The sequence below is a fragment of the Cetorhinus maximus genome, chromosome 1 (genome assembly GCF_964194155.1).
Source record: "Cetorhinus maximus chromosome 1, sCetMax3.hap1.1, whole genome shotgun sequence".
NCBI classification, from domain to species: domain Eukaryota; kingdom Metazoa; phylum Chordata; class Chondrichthyes; order Lamniformes; family Cetorhinidae; genus Cetorhinus; species Cetorhinus maximus.
Window position 1 is genome coordinate 116,494,155 of NC_135879.1, and position 21,589 is coordinate 116,515,743.

Sequence of the window (21,589 nt, forward strand, 5' to 3'; positions counted from 1 at the left end):
CTGCAGATTTTTCCTTTTCAAGTATTCAGCCAGTTACCTTTTGAAGGTTACTGTCAAACCTGCTTCTGCTGCCCTCGCAGGCAATGCATTCCAGATCATACCAATTTACTCAGTTTAAAAAAAATCTCCTCATCTCCTGCCTGGCTTTTTACCCATCAAAGGCTTTATCCAGCTGACATTTTGACCTCTTTCAAATTGCCTCTCAATCTCCTGTATTTAAGGAATGCCACCTGTCTTCATAATTTACACTTCTAAGCCCCACCACACAGAACATGAGGCTGTTACAGCTCAGCATCGTTTACTGAGAGAATGCATGGCACTTCCTGTAATTTCAGCCTCGATTTTTCATTTTATTTGAAATTTACACCTTCAGTAAATACTTCATGAAAAGGTATCAACTGGTAGAGAGACCAGAGGCTGAGCACATTTCAGCTGTTTAAAAAAAAGGGAAGAACTTGCAGTGATGTAGGTAAATGGCCACTTCTTATTTTGTGCTTATTCTGAGGAACTTGGCACTTCAATGTTTTCTCATTATGTCTTGTTTTCACTCAGTTGATGATGAGTTGCCAATGTTTTGGATTTTTCCATACTTCTTTGAACCTCGCATTCTGCAATGTTTCCCAACTTTGAGCATGCTGGACTACCAGGTGAGCATCTTCTTGGTATATCTGGCGATCCCACTGTCTGCAAACGGTACGTTTTGTTAAGATCCAATGCAAGCTTAAATTTTAGATCAGTGACACAAATCGCCACATGTTAATCTGCAACTAGTATTTTTTGATATGGATCAAAGAAGCTGAGATAGAGATTAGTAAACATGTAGCCCACTGGGGCTGAGTTTTAAATGTAATTTGTCTTTTAGGTGGTAAAACTGATGGATCTTCCTGAACAAGGGAGCTTGAAGTTCATTTACAGGACCATTAAACAGCAGGAGCAGAAAGTATCATACTCTGCCCCCGGTCCATTTGCCTGGTCATTATGAATGGAGAGCGAACAGAGACCCATGTGATATGCAGTGTAGTCTGATGTATGTTTGTATCCCATTCTGGCAATCAGATTCGGTACAGCAGGAGTGCTTCCCTCCCTGCACTTCTTCCCATTTTTACTTCAGAATAACCACAAAGATTAACCCTTGGTCTTGCACATGACAGGTGGGGAGGGGCATGTGGGGGTGGTGGGTTTTGAGAGCAAGCATTTCCATTGCAAAGCTAGAAGTTCTGAGCTGTGAAAAAGCCCAGCGTGGACACATGTTTCGTATGTCACTATCTGGACTTGGCTGTCCCCGCTCTGCACTGAGAGAGAACTTTAACGCCAACCTCCGAAGAACACTTCCAAGCCGCCATTGGTGTGCATCAATCAAGCAATGTTTATAACTTCTGGCCTAGGATATTTTGTGCCCAAGTCCTGACGTACCATAAGACATAGGAGCAGAAATTAGGCCATTCTGCCCATCGAGTCTGCTCCACCATTCAATCATGGCTGATAAGTTTCTCAACCCCATTCTCCTGCCTTCGCTCCGTAACCTTTGATCCCCTTACCAATCAAGAACCTATCTATTTCGGTCTTAAATGGACTCAATGACCTGGCCTCCACAGCCTTCTGTGGCAATGAATTCCATAGATTCACCACTCTCTGGATAAAGAAGTTTCTCCTCATCTCTGTTCTAAAAGGTCTTCCCTTTACTCTGAGGCTGTGCCCTCAGGTCCTAGTCTCTCCTAATGGAAACATCTTCCCCACATCCACTCTATCCAGGCCTTTGCGTATTCTGTAAGTTTCAATCAGATCCCCCCTCATCCTTCTAAACTCCATCGAGTATAGACCCAGAATCCTCAAACGTTCTTCATATGTTAAGCCTTTCATTCCTGGGATCATTCTCGTGAACCTCCTCTGGACCCTCTCCAGGGCCAGCACATCCTTCCTGAGATACATGGCCCAAAATTGCTCACAATATTCTAAATGTGGTCTGACCAGAGCCTTATAAAGCCTCAGCAGCACATCCCTGCTTTTATATTCTAGTCCTCTCAAAATAATTTTACAAGGATGGTTTTGGGAGAGTCCAGTCATGCAACAGTTATATATGTTAATGAGATTGTGACAAGTCCTTGTCCAATTTTGCAAGTTTAAATGAGGCTCTGTACAGAGTTTCTCTCAAAAATGTTGAGTGCATCAGGGTTTTTTTGAGCAGCACAGTGCTGAATTTGTTCACTTTGCATCCTTACTTTGTCACTTCAACCCCCAGCCTGTGAAGTGACATACGCTAATATTGGCACCTAGGTTTACTGATATCAGAATGATCTATTGCCAGAAGGGGCCAGACAAGGAAAGATTTGTCGATCTTTAATGGTTTCTGTATGGGCCTTGAGGACCAGTAATACTGCTTTGGGGCCTCGCAAGGAAACCTTGCTGCTCCCAATCTCAGCATTTTTCTCCCTTTCCCAATTGATGACTGTTTACCTTCCAGCATTAGAACTTAACCTTCGGTCCTGGGGACCTTTCCCTGGTTGGCCTTCTGCCACTTCAATTCCCACTGCCACCTGCTGCTCTCCACATTGGGATTGGGGGGTAGCACTCTTGGGGCAGAATTTTGCCCTCGGTGAGCAGGGGGCGGGGCCCGTTCGCCGACGCGTAAAATGACGCGGGTTGATGTTGGGCGGAACCCCCGACGTCATCCCGCCCCATTTAAATTTTAAGGAAGGCGGAGGCGCAGCGAGATCAGCTGTGGGCCCGCCGACCTGTCAATGGCCAATTGAGGCCATTGACAGGACCATTTAAACAATTAAAGGGCCTGCCCGTCCAACCTTAAGGTTGGCGGGCAGGCCAGGAGACCCAGTGGCAAATAGAGAAAACATGAAACCTCATCCACCGGCGGGATGAGGTTTCATGCAGGGTGTTAAAAATTTTAATTAGGTTAATCTGTAAATTATGAACATGTCCCAAATCATCTGAAATTGTCACATGAGGGGGACATGTTAAGGACTTTTTTTTTCTATTTTTAATATTGTTCAAAGTGTCAGCGATCTCCCTGAGGTTACACGTAGCCTTAGGGAGATGTGCGCTCTTTCGTACACATGCGCGAAAGAGCGCACTCTTGCTTTTAGGGAATCCCCCCCGCCCGCACAGGAAGCACACAGCGCTTCCCGCCGGACGTCACGCTGGGCGGGCCTTAATTGGCCTGCCCATGTAAAATGGCGACAGGGCCTGCTTCGCTGGCGGGGATCGACTCCCCGCCCGCCAGAGATTGGGTCAGGCCCGCCCGCCCGATAGGCAGAAAATTCTGCCCTTGGAAAAATTGTAATCAAGTCAGGTAATGTTACACTGAGGTTAAAGTAGCTTTTGCCTCAGGCTGGTATGACGTTAGCAGTTGATCGCTTTGTGATCAAGTTTTTACTTTTCCTGTAGCCAATTCCAAAAATATTTCAGAATTGGATAGCACGCCTGTGTTTGATGGTACCTGTGCTATGAACGCCCTTGTTTTTATTAAGCTTATAGAAATGGGACTGAGGTGTTAATGTTTCTGTATCAACTGTCTTTTTGGCCTTTTCAAGTGAAATTCCCAGTTGTTGCTGAATTAAGAACAGTTTTGTGCTGAGGGCCTCTCAGGCACTTTAATGTAGTAGAAATAGTTTTTTCATGCTAATTGTCTGTTCTCTTCCTCTCCCTTGAAAATATTGACTCTCTGTTGGGGACTTTACACTCCATTGCTTTTGACTATTCTTCATGTGCGGAGCTTGAGGCTAAGTTATTGCTCTAACTCTCGTAGCTCAGATTAGGAAATTTAACATGTTGCTTTTAGTGTGTGGAAGAACTGGAAGGTTTCTTCCCAACCCTCGCCAATGTAAGAGATTATTTAGAGAGTTTGTTCTGGGGCAGGCTTGGTTGGGGATTGCAAGACATATGTATGAGCAGCTTTTAAATGACTGCAGTGTAATTTTAACAGGGGAAGTTGTAGTATGAGTCAGAACAGTTTTCTAATTGTTTGAAACCGTAGAGTGGTACATGGTGCAGCACTGCAGCTTTGGATGTTTCGGGACTGAGACATATTGCAGGTGGTATACCAAAGGAAAGTGTCTCTATTTGGGGCTGAAGGTCTTCCTCTGGTTAAAAACCGAGGGAACAACTGCATGGCTGGTGGCTGGTGACCAAGTCAATGCATTCATTTGTACCTGACTGTAAATAAGGAAGAAATAAGGAAACTGTGGACTGTTGCCCTTCAACATTCTTTTACAGGAGCCAGCTTGCTGGTTTAAAAATCCCAGCAAGTAGAGTTCTGTGTTTGGCAATGTGGGCAATCTGCTGTATTCTTAGCATCTACTTTGTGTAGATTTTTGAATCGAGTTCTTTTTCTGGGCATTACAACAACAAAGCAAAGTTTAAACTTAACCACAGCTGAAATATTTTAAATATTAGGTAAAAAGGTTGAGTTAAGGGTGAGGATTGATACATGGAATTGTGATATAGTAACCATCACTGAGACGTGGTTAAGGGAGGGGCAGGATTGGCAGCTCAACATTCCGGGATATAGAATCTTCAGGCGAGACAGGGGAGGGGGTAAAAGAGAAGGAGGCATTGCATTATTAGTTAAGGAGTCAGTTGCTCCAGTAAGGAGAGATGATATCTTGGAGGGGGCATCGAATGAAGCTTTGTGGGTAGAGCTTAGGAATAAAAAAGGGGCAGCCACATTGTTAGGTGTTTATTATAGACCCCCAGATAGTCAGCTGGAAATTGAGGAGCAAATATGTGCACAATTTGCGGAAGTGTGTAAAATCAATAACAATAGGGTAATAATATTGGGTGATTTCAACTTTCCCAACATTAGTTGGGATAGACATAGTGTTAAGGGCTTGGATGGAGTGGATTTCTTGAAATGTGTACAGGAGAACTTTTGAGGTCAATATGTACAGGGTGCAACAAGGGACGGCGCAGTGCTGGACCTAATTCTGGGGAGTGAAGCTAGATAGGTGGCTGGGGTGGTGGTGGGGGAGCATTTTAGTGATAGCAACCACAACATGGTACAATTTAAGCTTGTTATGGACAAAGAAATCGGCAAGTTGCAAAAAAATGTTTTGGATTGGGGGAGAGTGGATTTTAGTAAAATAAGGCAGGATCTGGCCAAGGTAGACTGGGAACAGCTACTTGTGGGGAAATCTACAGAGGAACAGTGGGGGGTGTTCAAAAAGGAAATGGGGAGAGTACAGGCTCAACATGTTCCCTCTAGAGTGATAGGAAGGAATAACAAGCCCAGGGAACCATGGATGACCAGAGATATTCAAGATACGATGAGAAGGAAAAGAGAGGCTTTTAGCAAGTACAAGGGAAGCAAATCAGCAGAGGCATTAGTGGAGTACAGAAAGTGCAGGGTGGAGCTTAATAAAGCAATTAGGAGAGCAAAGAGGGGATATGAGAAAGCTATGGCTGGTGAAAGTAGGGAAAATCCCAAGATATTCTATAAGTATATCAATGGGAAGAGGATAACCAGGGAAAGAGTAGGGCCCATAAGGGACTAAGGGTGGAGCCAGAGGACATCGGTAGAATGTTGAACGAATACATCACATCCGTCTTCACCCATGAGAATGAGGATGAAGGTACCGACCTCGGGGAGAGAGACTGCGAGGTTCTTGAGCAAATTGATATAGGGAGCGACAAGGTATTGGAGGTGTTGACAGGCTTAAAAGTGGACAAATCTCCAGGTCAGGATGATTTGTGTCCCAGACATGCTGAGGGAGGCAAGGGAGGAGATCGCAAGGGCTCTGACCCAACTTTTTAATTCCTCTCTGGCCACGGGGGAGGTGCCAGAGGACTGGAGAACAGCTAATGTGGTTCTGCTATTTAAGAAGGGTTGTAGAGATAAGCCAGGGAACTACAGGCCAGTGAGTCTCACATCAGTGGTAGGGAAACAATTGGAGAAAATTCTGAAGGAGAGAATCTATCTCCACTTGGAGAGGCAAGGTTTGATCAGAGATAGTCAGCATGGCTTTGTCAGAGGGAGGTCATGCCGAACAAATTTGATTGAATTTTTTGAAGAGGTGACCAGGTGTGTAGATGAGGGTAGTGCAGTTGATGTAGTTTATATGGATTTCAGCAAAGCCTTTGACAAGTCCCACATGGGAGACTTATAAAGAAGGCAAATGCACATGGGATACAGGATAGTTTGATAAGGTGGATTCAAAATTGGCTTCGTTGTAAGAGGCAGAGGGTGATGACAGAAGGAAGCCTTAGTGACTGGAAGCCAGTGTCCAGTGGTGTACCACAGGGATCTGAACTGGGTCCCCTATTATTTGTCATTTATACAAACGACATAGATGACTATGTGGGAGGTAGGATTAGTAAGTTTGCGGATGACACAAAGATTGGCTGGGTGGTTAACAGTGAGGTCGAGTGTCTTGGGTTACAGGAAGTTTTAGATGGGATGGACAAATGGACAGATAGGTGGCAGATGGAATTTATCCCTGAAAAGTGTGAGGTGATACACTTTGGAACGAGTAATTTGACAAGGAAGCATTCAATGAATGGCATGACACTAGGAAGTTCTGAGGAACAAAGGGACCTTGGCGTGTGTGTCCATAGATCTCTGAAGGTGGAGGGGCATGTTAGTGGGGTGGTGAAAAAGGCATATGGGACACTTGCCTTTATGAATCGAGGCATAGATTACAAAAGTAGGGAGATCATGTTGGAGTTGTATAGAACCTTGGTGAGGCCACAGCTGGAGTACTGTGTGCAGTTCTGGTCACCACATTATAGGAAGGATGTGATTGCACTAAAGGGGGTGCAGAGTAGATTCACCAGGATGTTGCCTGGGATGAAACATTTAAGTTATGAAGAGAGATTGGATAGACTCGGGTTGTTTTCGTTGGAGCAGAGAAGACTGAGGGGTGACCTGATCGAGGTGTACAAGATTATGAGGGGCATGGACAGGGTGGATAGAGAGCAGCTGTTTCCCTTAGTTGAAGGATCAGTCATGAGGGGACATAAGTTCAAGGTGAGGAGCAGGAGGTTTAGGGGGTATGTGAGGAAAAACTTTTTTACCCAGAGGGTGGTGACGGTCTGGAATGCACTGCCAGGGAGGGAGGTGGAGGTGGGTTGCCTCACATCCTTTAAAAAGTACCTGGATGAGCACTTGGCACGTCATAACATTCAAGGCTATGGGCCAAGTGCTGGTAAATGGGATTAGGTAAGTAGGTCAGGTGTTTCTCATGTGTCGGTGCAGATTCGATGGGCCGAAGGGCCTCTTCTGCACTGTGTGATTCTGTGAAAGATTGGATTAAGTGTCATGAAATATTTTTTTCAAGGAATGAGTCATGTGTTAGTAATATATTAATAGATTTGATAATGTTGTATTTATAGTTTGGAACTAATGCACGTGTGAATTGGAGGTGGAGGAACTCTTCAGATAAACTGAAAGAATAGATGGTACCTGAAAGTCAATAATCATGATTTTAATTTTAGGTGGATTATGATAACCATGCATTATACAAGCATGGGAACACTGGTCGAAAACAATCTCCGGTGCGGATATTTACCAACCTTCCTCCTAAAGACATTATTTTGCCTGCTGAAGAAGGGTACAGGTAAGTTCTAGGCTCAAAGACTGTCACCTGGTGAAAATGTTTTCGTGTTCTAATTAAATGCCCTTAACTCAAAATATCCTGTATCAGAGTGACAACCTGAGTGAAAAGGTTCTTATCGTAAATGTTTTAACAATAAGTTACCAGGGAATGCAATTGAAGTTTTTAAAGTTCCATGCAATGTAACGAATGTCAGGACTGCAGCTTCCCAACCTCCCAGAGCAAGGATCTCATCGTGTCCTCATAGCTCATGACGGTGGTTTGGTCTGAACTGATGTCATTGGGAAACAAACCAAGAAGCAGACGAGAAGAGTTATTCATCAAGAACACAAGAAATAGGAGCAGGAGATCACACAGCCCATCAAGCCTGCTCCACCATTCAATACAATCATGGCTGATCTTAGACTTCAACTCCTTATACCCCTTAATTCCCTGAGAGACCAAAAACCTGTCTCTCGCAGCCTTAAATGTATTCAACGATGGAGCATCCACAATCCTCTAGGGTAGAGAACTCCAAAGATTCACAACCCTTTGAATGAAGTAATTTCCCCTCATCTCAGTCCTAAATAATTGGCCCCTTATCTTGAAACCGTGTCCCTGTGTTATAGATTCCTTGACCAGTAGGAACAATCTCTCCATGTCTACCCTTTCAAGCCTCTTCAGAATCTTGTATGTTTCAATGAGATAACCTCTAATTCTTCTAAACTCCACACAATATAAGTCCAATTTACTTGCCCTCTCATCAAGGGGCAACCCCCCTCATCCCAGGGACCGATTTAGTGAACCTTTGCTGTACTGCCTCCAATGCAAGTTGTATCTACTTAAATCACTCTGTCTCTATCCTTATGTGACTCACTTACTTTAAAGGTTGCTAATTAACTTTAATCAAGTGAGTCAATATTTATAATTTTGCTCAAGTTGGCAAAATAGTTTCATGTTTAAAAACACAGATGCGTATTCGCTGGCTTTGAGTTGCACTTTTACAAATTCCTGCCTTTTTCCCCTAGGTTCTGTTCACTTTGTCAGCGATATATATCCTTGGCAAACAGACACTGTGAGATATGCCAGGCCTGTACGTCTAAAGTAAGCAAATTTTTACTTGTGCCACTTGGAGACAATCTTAGTTTTACATTATGATTTAACACATTACACAATTTTGGTAAATTATCCCGGTGAATGAAGCAAAATGCTTTGACAAGTGCCCAAAGTGCTTTGATAACTGTCTTGGAAACTCTATATGGTACAACTTACAAGACTGACTTGCATCATTTTTAGACACTGCAGTACTTTGGAAATTGTTATACTTTTCTCTACTTTCTCTCCTCTGCCCTCATGTCCGTTCCAAGCTCACTTTGTCCATGCGACCCACTTCCTACTCCCTTGATCCTATTCCCACTAAACTGCTGACTACCAACTTTCCCTCCTGGCTTCCATTTAGCAGATATTGTTAAGTTGCCTCTCTTCGGGTGTTGTCTCTCTCACGTTTAAATCTGCTGTCATCTCCCCCCCTCCTCAAAAACAAATCTTCATCTTACTGTAGTTGTATGCTACTGCCCCATCTCCATCATCCCTTTCCAAATTCCTTCAAGGTGTTGGTGCCCAAATCCCTGCCTATCTTTCCCAGAATTCCATGTTTGAGTCCCTACCACAGTTCTGAAATGGCTCTTATCAAAGTCACAAGTAACATCCTATGTGACTGTTATGAACGTAAACTTTCCCCTCTCGTCCTTCTCAACCTGCCTCCAGCCTTTGACACAGTTGACCACACCATCCTCCTCCAACACCTCTCCCCTGTCACCCAATTGAGTGGAACTGTTCTCATCTCGTTTCATTCTTATCAATCTAATTGTAGCCAGATAATAATCTGAAATGGTTCCCATACAGTTGGCTCTGGGTTTTTTTTAAATTCATTCACAGGATGTGGGGTTCGCTGGCTAGGCCAGCATTTATTGTCCATCCCTACTTGCCCTTGAGAAGGTGGTGGTGAGCTGCCTTCTTGAACCGATGCAGTCCATGTGGTGTAGGCACCCACAGTGCTGTTAGGAAGGGAATTCCAGGATTTTGACCCAGCAACAGTGAAGGAATGGCAATATATTTCCAAGTCAGTGGTGAGTGACTTGGAGGGGAATTTCCAGGTGGTGGTGTTCCCATCTATCTGCTGCCTTTGTCCTTCTAGGTGGCAGCGGTCGTGGGTTTGGAAGGTGCTGTCTAAGGAGCCTTGGTGAATCCCTGCAGTGCATCTTGTAGATGGTACACACTGCTGCTACTGTGTGTCGGTGGTGGAGGGAGTGAATGTTTGTGGATGTGGTGGCAGTCAAGTGGGCTGCTCTGTCCTGGACCGTGTCAAACTTCTTGAGTGTTGTAGGAGCTGTACTCATCCAGGCAAGTGGGGAGTATTCCATCACATTCCTGACTTGTGCCTTGTAGTTGGTGGACAGGCTTTGGGGAGTCAGGAGGCGAGTTACTCATCGCACGATTCCTAGTCTCTGACCTGCTCTTGTCGCCACAGCATTTATATGGCTAGTCAAGTTCAGTTTCTGGTCAATGGTAACCCCCAGGATGTTGATAGTGGGGGATTCAGTGATGGTAATGCCATTAAACATCAAGTGGCGATGGTTGGATTCTCTCTTGTTGGATATGGTCATTGCCTGACATTTGTGTGGCACAAATGTTACTTGCCACTTGTTAGCCCAACCTGGATATTGTCCAGGTCTTGCTGCATTTGGACATGGCCTGCTTCAGTATCTGAGGAGTCGCGAATGGTGCTGAACATTGTGCAATCATCAGCGAATATCCCCACTTCTGACCTTATGATGGAAGGAAGGTCGTTGATGAAGCAGCTGAAGATGTTTGGGCCTAGGACACTATCCTGAGTAACATCTGCAGTGATGTCCTGGAGCTGAGATGACTGACCTCCAACAACCACAGCCATCTTCCTTTGTGCTAGGTATGACTGCAGCCAGCAGAGAGTTTTCCCCCTGATTCCCATAGGCTCCAGTTTTGCTAGGGCTCCTTGATGCCTCACTCTGTCATATGCTGCCTTGATGTCAAGGGCAGTCACTCTCACCTCACCTCGGGAGTTCAGCTCTTTTGTCCATGTTTGAACCAAGGCTGTAACAAGGTCTGGAGCTGAGTGGCCCTGGCGGAACCCAAACCCAAACTCATCAGTGAGCAGGTTATTTCTAAGCAAGTGCCGCTTGATAGCACTGTTGATGACCCCTTCCATTGCTTTACTGATGATCGAGAGTAGACTGATGGGGCAGTAATTGGCTGGGTTGGATTTGTCCTGCTTTTTGTGTACAGGACATACCAGGGCAATTTTCCACATAGCTGGATAGATGCCAGTGTTGTAGCTGTACTGGAACAGCTTGGCTAGGGGCGCGGCTAATTGTGGAGCACAAGTCTTCAGTACTATTGCCGGAATGTTGTCAAGGTCCATAGCCTTTGCAGTATCCAGTTGTTTCTTAACATCACGTGGAGTGAGTCAAATTGGCTGAAGACTGGCATCTGTGATGCTGGGGACCTCTGGAGAAGGCCAAGATGGATCATCCACTCGGCATTTCTGGCTGAAGATTGTTGCGAATGCTTCAGCCTTATCTTGTGCACTGATGTGCTGGGTTCCTCCCCCATTGAGGATGGGGATATTTGTGGAGCCTCCTCCAGTGAGTTGTTTAATTGTCCACCACCATTCACGACTGGATGTGGCTGGACTGCAGAGCTTCGATCTGATCCGTTGGTTGTGGGATCACTTAGTTCTGTCTATCACTTGCTGCTTATGCTGCTTGACATGCAAGTAGTCCTGTTTTATAGCTTCACCAGGTTGACACCTCATTTTTAGGTGTGCCTGGTGCTGCTCCTGGCATGCCCTCCTGCACTCTTCATTGAACCAGGGTTGATCCCTTGGCTTGATGGTAATGGTACAGTGGGGGGTATGCCAGGCCATGAGGTTACAGATTGTGTTAGAGTACAATTCTGCTGCTGATGACCCACAGCGCCTCATAGTTGCCCAGTCTTGAGTTGCTAGATCTGTTCAAAATCTATCCCATTTAGCGCACTGGTGGTGCCACACAACACGATGGAGAGTATCCTCAATGTGAAGGCGAGACGTCATCTCCACAATGACTGTGCGGTGGTCACTCCTACCGATATTGTGATGGACAGATGCATCTGTGGCAGGCAGGTCGGAGAGGATGAGGTCAAGTATGTTTTCCCCTCTTGTTGGTTCCCTCACCACTTGCCACAGACCCAGTCTAGCAGCTATGCCCTTCAGGACTCGGCCAGTCTGGTCAGTAGTGGTGCTACCAAGCCACTCTTGGTGATGGACATTGAAGTCCCCCACCCAGAGAACATTGTCCACTTGCCACCCTCAGTGCTTCCTCCAAGTTGTGTTCAACATGGGGGAGCACTGATTCATCAGCTGAGGGATGGTGGTACGTGGTAATCAGCCGGAGATTTCCTTGCCCATGTTTGACCTGATGCCATGACACTTCATGGGGTCCGGAGTCGATGTTGAGGATTCCCAGGGCAACTCCCTTCCCACTGTATATCACTGTGGCATCACCTCTGCTGGGTCTGTCCTGCCTGTGGGACAGAACATACCCAGGGATGGTGATTGTGATATCTGGGAAATTATCTGTTAGATATGATTCCGTGAGGATGACTATGTCAGGCTGTTGCTTGACTCACCTGTGAGACAGCTCTCCCAATTTTGGCACTAGCCCCCCCAGATGTTAGTAAGGAGGACTTTGCAGAGTCGACAGGGCTGTGATTGCCGTTGTCGTTTCCTGTGCCTTGGGTGGTCTGTCCGGTTTCATTCCTTTTTTGTGTCTTTGTCACGGTTTGTTACTGAGTGGCTTGCTCGGCCATTTAAGATCCACCCACATTGCTGTGGGTCTGGAATCACATGTAGGCCAGACCTGGTAAGGACGACAGATTTCCTTCCTTAAAGGACATTAGTGAATCAGATGGGTTTTTACAACAATCGACTGGTTTCATGGTCATCATTAGACCTTTAATTCCATTTTTTTTATTGAATTCGAATTCCACCATCTGCCGTGGCGGGATTCGAACCTGGGTCCCCAGAGGGTTACCCTGGGTCTCTGGATTACTAGCCCAGCGACACCATTATGCCATCGCCTCCCCCCTAAGGGTCAAATGTCTATTCTGCTTCTCATCTACATGCTGCCCCTCAGTGACATCTTCGGTAAACTTAGCTTCAGTTTCTACACTGACCATATCCAGCATATCTGACATCCAGTACTGGATGAGCAGAAATTTCCTCCAAGTAAATACTGTCTGAGATTGAACCAGACTGTTCACAATCTTGGTGTCCTGTTTGACCCCAGCATGTGCTTCTGACCGCATATTCACTAAGACCACCACCATAACATCACTCAAATTTGCCCCTGCCTCAGCTGATCTGGTGCTGGAACCCTCATTCCATTGCATTCCTGTCCGGCCTCTCATGTTCTACCCTCTGTAAATTTAAGGTTATACAAAACTCTGCTGTCCACGTCCTAACTGGCACCAAGTGTCATTCACCCATCACCCCTGTGCTCGCTAACTACATTGGCTGATGGTTAAGCAACACTTTGATCTTAAAATTTGCATCCTTGTTTTCAAACTCCTCCTGTTTTCAATTCTCCCCATGGCCTGGCCCCTCCATATCTCTGTAATCTCCTGCATAACCCTTCTAGATATCTGTGCTCATCTAATTCTAGCCTCTTGAACATCCCTGGATTTAATCACTTCACCATTGGTGGCTGCCAGGGCCCCAAGTCCTGGAATTCCCTCCCTAAGCTTCTCTCGACCTCACTTTCCTTCATTAAGACACTCCTTAAAACCTAGTTGTTTGACCAGGCTTTTGGTCACCTGCTCTAATATCTCCTTATGTGGATTGATGTTAAGTTTTGCTTAATAGCTGCTGTGATGCACCTTGAGGCATTCAGTCACCATAAAGGAGCTATATAAATACAAGCTGTTGTTCTTGCTGTATATTGTGAAGTAATACTTTTAGCAACAATGGCTTGAATTTTGTGCAGATACCTTTTCGCTTCTTTGGAGTACATGGCCATTGCCTGGGAAATTGCTTTCTGTGCTGACTGTGACCTCTGCTTACTGATGAGGTGTTACTCTTCACTGTAGAGAGTGCTTCACAATGACCTCACAACCAGGCCATGATTTGTGGCTCTGTGCTTGCCACCTTCCATGCACTCCTTTCCCAATCTTGGATGCATTGTTATCATTTTGCACCAAAGGCCAGAGGGAAGTAACTTGCCACAAAAAGGGAGAGAAAATTAGAAAATACACCCTTAAGCCAAGTTTGCATATCTCTTTCCTCTGTCTTCAGAATGGCACAAATTTGGAATAGTTGGCAGTCACTTTGATTGGGACCTGTGTATGTGACAAGGAATCTTCTACAAAAGATTACGTCTCACACAGGGTCATTAGATGGCTGTATTTGCAGCAATGCAATTATAACCAGAGATTGATCATGGAACTGGTGCACTTGAAGAACCTTCCTCAGTGTTGTCATTTTCTCACCACTTTTAATCTTATGAAGGGGAACATAAATGATGGTTGTCAATGTTATGTTCTAAAATGTATTTTTCTGAAGTTTCTGGTTTTGACTAAAGCTGTTTTATATTCCTATTAGGATGGCAGGGAATGGAAACACTGTCAGACCTGCAACAGATGCGTAAAACCATGTGAGTAGGACTCATTAGCCAGTTAGTGTATTAATGTTTATTGGGTCTGTTTGCTAGATGTGCAGATAGTCAAAGTACAAGAATATTTAATCCACAAAAATGACGCTACTGACACATTGGTTATTGTCTGGCCTAGAAAGAAATGATTGAATTCTGTTAAGAATAATTCCACTCAGTTTGCGTCCTTTTATGAAGTAACTTGTTGTGTTTTCAAACAAAATTGATTTTAATCCTTGCAGGTTTATCTTTTTGTTTGTTCTTGGGATGTGGGTGACAATGGCAAAGCCACATTTATGTGGCTGAGAAGATGGTAATCGGTCTTTTCATTGCACTGCTGCAGTCCATGTGGTAAAGGTAGGGAGTCTCTTAGGTAGGGTGTCCCTTTATTTCACTGTCACTGGGTCAAAATCATGACAGTTGAGGATAGTGTGTGATTTGGATGTGAGATTATTGTTCCTGTCCTTCTTGAATGCAGCGTGCTGGGCAGTGCTGTTCAAGTCACTCTGATGAGTTACTGCAATGCATTGTGCATATCCTATATATTACCGCAACAGTGTTCTGCTGAATGTGGGTGCGAATGTTGAGACCAGTGCTAGGGGAACTTAATTTATTTGTTTCATTTTGTTACGGAAAGTAGATGCAAGATAGAACAGGACAGGGTCAACAACATTGACAATATAGCGTACCCAGATTTCCTTGAATGTATGATGCTCAAGGCAATCACCTGGCCTTAAGGGGGAAACCTTGACAGTGAGCTAGTAGGATATTTTTAATGCTACTTTATGGGCTGGTTAAAACACTGGCACGGTGAGATCTCGATAGATGAGAACCGAGTAAAATGTTTGCACTAAATTGAAATAAATGACAGAAGTTAATAAATTTTACTTTATTTTAGTGTATTTTGTTTTTTATGCATTTCTCTAATTATTCCATTTAGCAGGAAATGCATACCCTGATGGGAATGTAGCCTATCAAATGATCTATCCTTGCTCAAAATCACAAGTGAAAACATTCTGGTTTGAGGAAAAATTTTCCTGTAAATGTTGTATTTCAGTTAAAGCCAAGACAATGGTTTGCTACCTGGAATTAATTTAGAAAGAGACTTTGGAGTGCAGGTCACGCTTTATTTTTCAATATTATATTTAAGTTTTATTTTACAGTTCAAATGCCTTAGTAGCAAGTGTATTCTATTTTGAAATTTTGCAAAGAAAATGGAGCTTTCAGGTTTTTATTTTAATGCTGTTACCACGATTGAAGTTACAAGTACTTGGCCTGGCTTTCTGCATGAAAACAATTTCTGTTGTGGAAAAGCAAGAACTTGCTAAACCAGTCTCTATCTATTTGCTGTTTTAGCATTAAGATGTGGCTGTCAAAACAACACCATTTTTTAAAGTAAAAGTACAGATTGTTATTGATCTAAGAAATATTTTTGTGTTTTCCAGCCTGGGTTCACTGTGACACCTGCTGTCGTTGTCTCCTTCAGGAACACACATGTGGGACAGCCAGAGATGGATGCTTTATATGTGGAAGTACTGAGCACAAACGCAGAGAGTGTCCTCACACAGCATTCCCAAACAGGACCACCATGTGAGTTTAATGTATTATTTGACATAACAGCTTAATTTTTTTTGAATAGAATGTTAATCACCTTTTTGATCTGATGATTTAAGTTCTTACTTCCTTGTCCCAATGTTCACAATCAAATGACTGATTTGAGACATAGTAAACCAACTAGTTTTATCTCTTGTTTGACAGAGTTTGGAAGCTCACAGCAACAAAGTGAACATATGTTTTACAATTCCCAATATCTTTGCTGCCCATTGGACCCACTCTAATATAGACTAATTCATGTCTTTGCCTCTGTCCTTAAATGTCCTTCACTCTTCCTCAGTTTGTCATGCCTTGTAATTTATTTTTGTCAGAAAATTTCTACATCGTTCTTTGCATGCCTAATTCTAGATAATTTATGTAGTGAACCAAAGAGGAGCCATCACGCCCCCATACGCACAACTATCCACATCCCATCAGTCTGATGAATATTCATTTTGCCCTACTTTGTGCCTTCTAATCCCCTATCTCTCAATCCATATGCTTCATTTTCTTGAATACAACAGAACTTTGCTTTCATAACAAGTTCCTTATGTGACATCTTATCTTCCGAAAATCCATCAATGCCCTATCCTTATCTATGCATTCTGCCTCAAAAAAAATCAATTTCAAATACAGTTGCCTTTTACTAATACGTGTTGATTAACCCAAGAATATTATAGGTGTGACATACTGATCTATTTTTGCTATTCTGAACCTAACTATAATTTCTGCCATCTTTTGACACTATCCTAGTCTGTAGAAGAGGACATGAGGAGGCTGCGGATGAATATAAATAGGTTGAGTGAGTGGGCAAAGATCTGGCAAATGGAGTTTAATGTGGGAAAATGTGAAGTTGTTCACTTTGGCAGGAAGAACAAAAAAGCAGAGTATTACTTAAATGGAGAATGGCTGCATAATTCTGAGGTGCAGAGGGATCTTGGGTGTTCTAGTACATGAGTCACAAAAAGTTAGTATGCAGGTGCAGCAAATAATTAAGAGGGCTAATGGAATGCTATCCTTTATTACGAGAGGGATTGAACATAAAAGTGAGGATGTTATGCTTCAGTTATACAGGGCATTGGGGAGACCGCACCTCGAATACTGTGTGCTGTCTTGGCTGCCTTATTTAAGGAAGGATGTAAATGCATTGGAGGCGATTCAAAGGGGGTTTACTAGATTGATACCTGGAATGAGTGGACTGTCTTATGAGGAAAGGTTGGACAGACAGGGCTTGTTTCCACTGGAGTTTAGAAGAGTGAGGGGTGATTTGATCCTGAACGGCTTTGACAAGGTGGATGTCGAAAGGATGTTTCCTCTTGTGGGTGAGTTTGGAACTAGGGGGCGCTGTTTTAAAATTAGTGGTCACCCTTTTAGGACAGAGATGAGGAGGATTTTTTTCTGAGGATTGTGCGACTTTGGAATTCTCTGCCTCAGAGGGTGGTGGAGGCAGGGTCATTGAATATTTTTAAGGCAGAGGTAGATAGATTCTTGTTAGGCAAGGGAATCAAAGGTTATAGGGGTTAAATGGGAATGTGGAAATCGAAACACAAGATCATCAGCCATGATCTTGTTGAATGGCAGAGCAGGCTCGAGGGACCGAATGCTCTACTTCTGTTCCTATTTCTTATGTTCTTATGTACAAGTATTTCTGTAAAACCATGGTTAATTCATTAAATTTGTTTGTGAGATTTCCTTCTGAATATTTATCTTTAATAGTGGCTTTTCTGCATCCTCTTTGGGTAGTCCTACAGGCTCAGTTTCTTTTTAGAAAAATAAGTATGCACAAAACGTAGGTACTTAATCTTAACATCGTCTTGAGTATCCCATCACGCTCAAGTATAAGATGACCCCGTTCATCTCTAAGTAATTTTAGCCTTTCTTTAACTATTCTTTTATTTTGTATGTGCTTTTAAATACCCTTGCTATTATTTTTCTAGGAATGACCAGCAGTCGTCTTTCAAACGATTTAGACTTCCTATTTGCCCCTCTTTCTTTCCTGTTTTCCCTGCACTGTCCTATATTTCTCATACACCTCAAAAACAAAAACTCCCTTTTGCTATAACTTCACTAATTACTTATGAAAAGATCCTAATATATATCTATATTTAATCATCTCATAATTTGAAAAATCATAAAGGTTTGAAGGACGGAGGGAGGCCATTTGGCCCATTATGTCTTTGTTGACTCTTTGCTACAGCAATCTGAAACTAATCCTATTGTTCTGTTTTCTTCCTATGTCCTTGTACCTTCCTCTGCTTCTAATAATTATCCAATTTTTCCTTAAAAGAAGCATTGGTCTCTACCTCAACTACTCCCTGTAGCAAAGTGTTCCCCCATTAACCCTCTGTGTGAAGAAACCTTTAATTTCCTGTCACATTCTGTGGCCAATTTAAGTTGCTGACCCACTGATTTCACAAATAGAAGAAATACTCTTTCCCTATTTACTCTATTAAGACTCCTAATTTTAAAATTACATTTTTTGGCCTCTACGTTAGTGAATTGGTCTGCCATTTTCAGGGCCAGATTGTCTTCCATCTCACTGAAATGAGCAGATTTTCAGTTCAATACCAATATGTTGGACCTGTCTTTTTCCTATTCTGTTTACAATGTGAATGTAATTAGGATATGGTCACTATTTTCCAAGTGTTCCGCTTTCAGCTTACTTGTTTTGTCACGCAGGTTCAGATCCAACATTTGGACATGCAGTGTCGTCATTGGGAAGACTCCTTTACTGAAATTTTATTTCTGTCTACCCTTGGATAGTTAAATTCCTCCGTGATTACAACTCTGTTACTACTGCAAGCCTCGCTAACTTGCCGATAAACCTCAACCTTGATTTTTCCCACTATTTTGTGATGTGTTGTATACTATCAATAGAGCAACAAATCCTATATTATTTCTTAGCTCAACACAGACAGGCTTCCTGAGCACTAACGTCAATGAACCATCACCTTTCCAAAGCAGTAGTTGTGTCCTTAATAGCCCAACCGTTCTCTCTTTTTCCCTCCTTTCCCTTGAAAATTTTGTAGCTGGAATATTCAGGTGTCGGTCTCACTTTCCAACAGCAAGTCTTTCTATTCAGATGAGCCCATTTAGTTCTATGAATTTATTTCTAATGCTTTATATTTGCATATGAAAATACAACGCTGATCCTTTTATACTCTTTGATGTGCACTTTTTCCTTCTGTGTTGTCTTGTTCTATTATTCTAATCATCTCTGCTTTCTCCTCTATTATTGCTGTAATGTTCATCTCTACACGACTGTTTCTCGAGTTTATTATTTTAGACTGCTTTGCCCCTTCGTTATACTTACTGTTAACAAATCTTTCTCATGCAATAAGGTTTTCTTCTCCTAAATCCTAAAATTACACCTATCATGGAATTTAAATTTTGTTCATTCTTATGTATTCCTGCTTTTGAAAAAGTGTCATTTTGATGTGATGAAGCTAAGACTATGCCATATTAGGCAGTTATGGTTAAATCTATTACAAAGCAAAGAATGCAGTTCTTTGTCTTGCTTGGCTGTTTATGCTGCAGCTATCTCATGTGTCAATCTATCTGATTGGGGTAAAATAAAAGAACCTGATTTGTGGTGAATTCCTTTAGGGTATCCTGACTCCTTCATTCATCTACAATTCACTTTGATCGTCAACATTTGTCTTATCTCATTCAGCCTTAGGCTTATTAGATTTCTGCATTTTGCTGCAGCCTGAGCACTTAATGCAGGGCTTAAAGTTAAGCCAGAATTGGTGATCTTCCTTTTTGTGCTATGACAGGAACATAGGAGCAGGAATCGGCCATACAGCCCCTCGAGCCTGCTCTGCCATTCAACTAGATCATGGCTGATCATCTACCTCTGCCACTTTCCCGTGCTATTCCCATATCCTTTGATGTCATTAGTTTCTAGAAATCTATCGATTTCAGTTTTGAACTTGCTCCATGATTGAGCTTCCACAGCCCTCTGGGATAGAGAATTCCAAAGATTCACTACCCTCTGAGTGAAGAAATTTCCCCTCCTCTCAGTCCTAAATGGCCTGCCCCTTATTCTGAGACTGTGTCCCCTGGTTCTAGACTGCCCCAGCCAGGGGAAACATCCTTTCTGCAGCTACCATGTCTAGCCCTTTAAGAATTTTGTAAGTTTCAATGAGTGATATGCTTTGCTTATGGAGAGAGGTTTCACAAGCAAGAGGGAATGTTACAGAACCTCATTTTTAGTGTGTGTATGGTCTTCCTTCACCTCGAGCACTGGTCTGTTCACCTACTCTCTCTGATTCAGAGTCAGCATGAGGATTGGCTGGCCCAAAGTCAGAAGTTGGAGCCATCAATTATTGTTCTTGTTTATGCCACAGAGTTTGCCAATTTGAATTTGGCGGATCCAGTGGCATTGGTGATACAGGTCTCCGCACTGATGTCTTGATCCCCTTAAATATTTCCATTTCAACAATAATTTGTTCTCTTGTTGTTATGGGAGTGAGCAAAATCATATGATTCCAGCATGACTTCACAGACTATAGACTTGTGATTTTTCTGCAGTAGGATGGTACATGTGTGAAGGTTGAACATCTTTGATCTTTTCACGGGTGTGACTGAGAAGGCAGGCAGATGACCTCCTCCTAAGCCTTTGGCAGTGTTGCCCTTGCACATATGGTGCAAGGTGGGTCACCTCCCTCCTTCCTTATGGGAAGTACTTGATTGGTGTTTGCCTGAGGTCAGTAATTCACCTTGTGTGCACTGACAACTGCAGACATGCACCCTACCACCTGCTGGCACAGTCTGTTGGAGTTCCTACAGCACCAGACCGTGTACTACAATTTAGAATTCATAAAGCTATTAAATGCTTCATTATTTCTTTTCTCTTATATACAGCGGAGAGGCAGAGCCGCGTAAAAGAAAAATTTTGGAAACCGAGAGAGAGACCACTGTAAAGAAATCTAAAAAACAAGCCCAAAAAATGCGTGCCAGAAAGAAGAAAACTCTGAAATGGATAACTGGGAAATCAAAAAGGAAACCGGAGAGAAAGAAGAAACAGTAGCGGAGGGGACAGACTGTGTGCAGTGCTAGATGATGAGGCTTTCCTGGATGAGCACTGTCTAATTTCCACCTTCACAAGCAAAATAAACTCTCTTCGTGGCGAATCTTGAGGTGTTTGAGATTACCAGTGAGGTGCATCTTTGCACAGCTTCTCCATCGCCTCTTTCCCAATGTTAGTGCCTTGTTTGCACAATATGTTTGACGCAATATTCAGCCTCTGTGAACCTGGAAGCAAAGTTCCATGAACATACTAGAGAACACTTGTGTAGAAATAATTTTTAAAACATTCGAAATGCTATCACAGATATAAAACCACCATCATATATTGTGTTTGTTCGTTGGTGTGAAAATCTGTCTCTCCTATGTTCTCACCCTGTTTGTACAGCAGTTCTGAAATGGCACTTTTAGATTAAAATGCATTTTTCTAAATGTGTGTTCTCATTTGATTTGAATGGAAAGTTCTGTATAACCTTTTCAACTATTTTTCCCATATCTCTGGAGATGGTGGCATAGTGGTATTGTCACTGGACTAGTAATCCAGTAATGTTCTCGGAATGTGGGTTCAAATCCCACCACAGCAAATCAATTTAAAAAATCTGGAATCGAGAGTGAGATCCAGTAACGGAGACTATCATTGATTTGTCATGGTTCACTAATGTCCTTCAGGGCTGGAAATCTGCCGTCCTTACCCGGTCCAGC

At 43.0% G+C, this 21,589-nt stretch overlaps 1 protein-coding gene across 1 annotated transcript in view; it reads left to right on the forward strand.

Moving 5' to 3' along the window:
• The window catches only part of zcchc4 (zinc finger, CCHC domain containing 4), a 103,951-nt gene extending 82,632 nt beyond the window's left edge, over nucleotides 1-21,319 (forward strand). Inside the window, exons 8-13 of the mRNA XM_078545840.1 lie at nucleotides 553-647; nucleotides 7,444-7,565; nucleotides 8,570-8,645; nucleotides 14,218-14,269; nucleotides 15,712-15,856; nucleotides 20,726-21,319. Of these exons, the coding sequence (XP_078401966.1) occupies nucleotides 553-647; nucleotides 7,444-7,565; nucleotides 8,570-8,645; nucleotides 14,218-14,269; nucleotides 15,712-15,856; nucleotides 20,726-20,891 (656 nt within the window). The 3' untranslated portion in view covers nucleotides 20,892-21,319. The remainder of the gene's footprint in view (nucleotides 1-552; nucleotides 648-7,443; nucleotides 7,566-8,569; nucleotides 8,646-14,217; nucleotides 14,270-15,711; nucleotides 15,857-20,725) is intronic.
• Nucleotides 21,320-21,589: the final 270 nt, after the last annotated feature.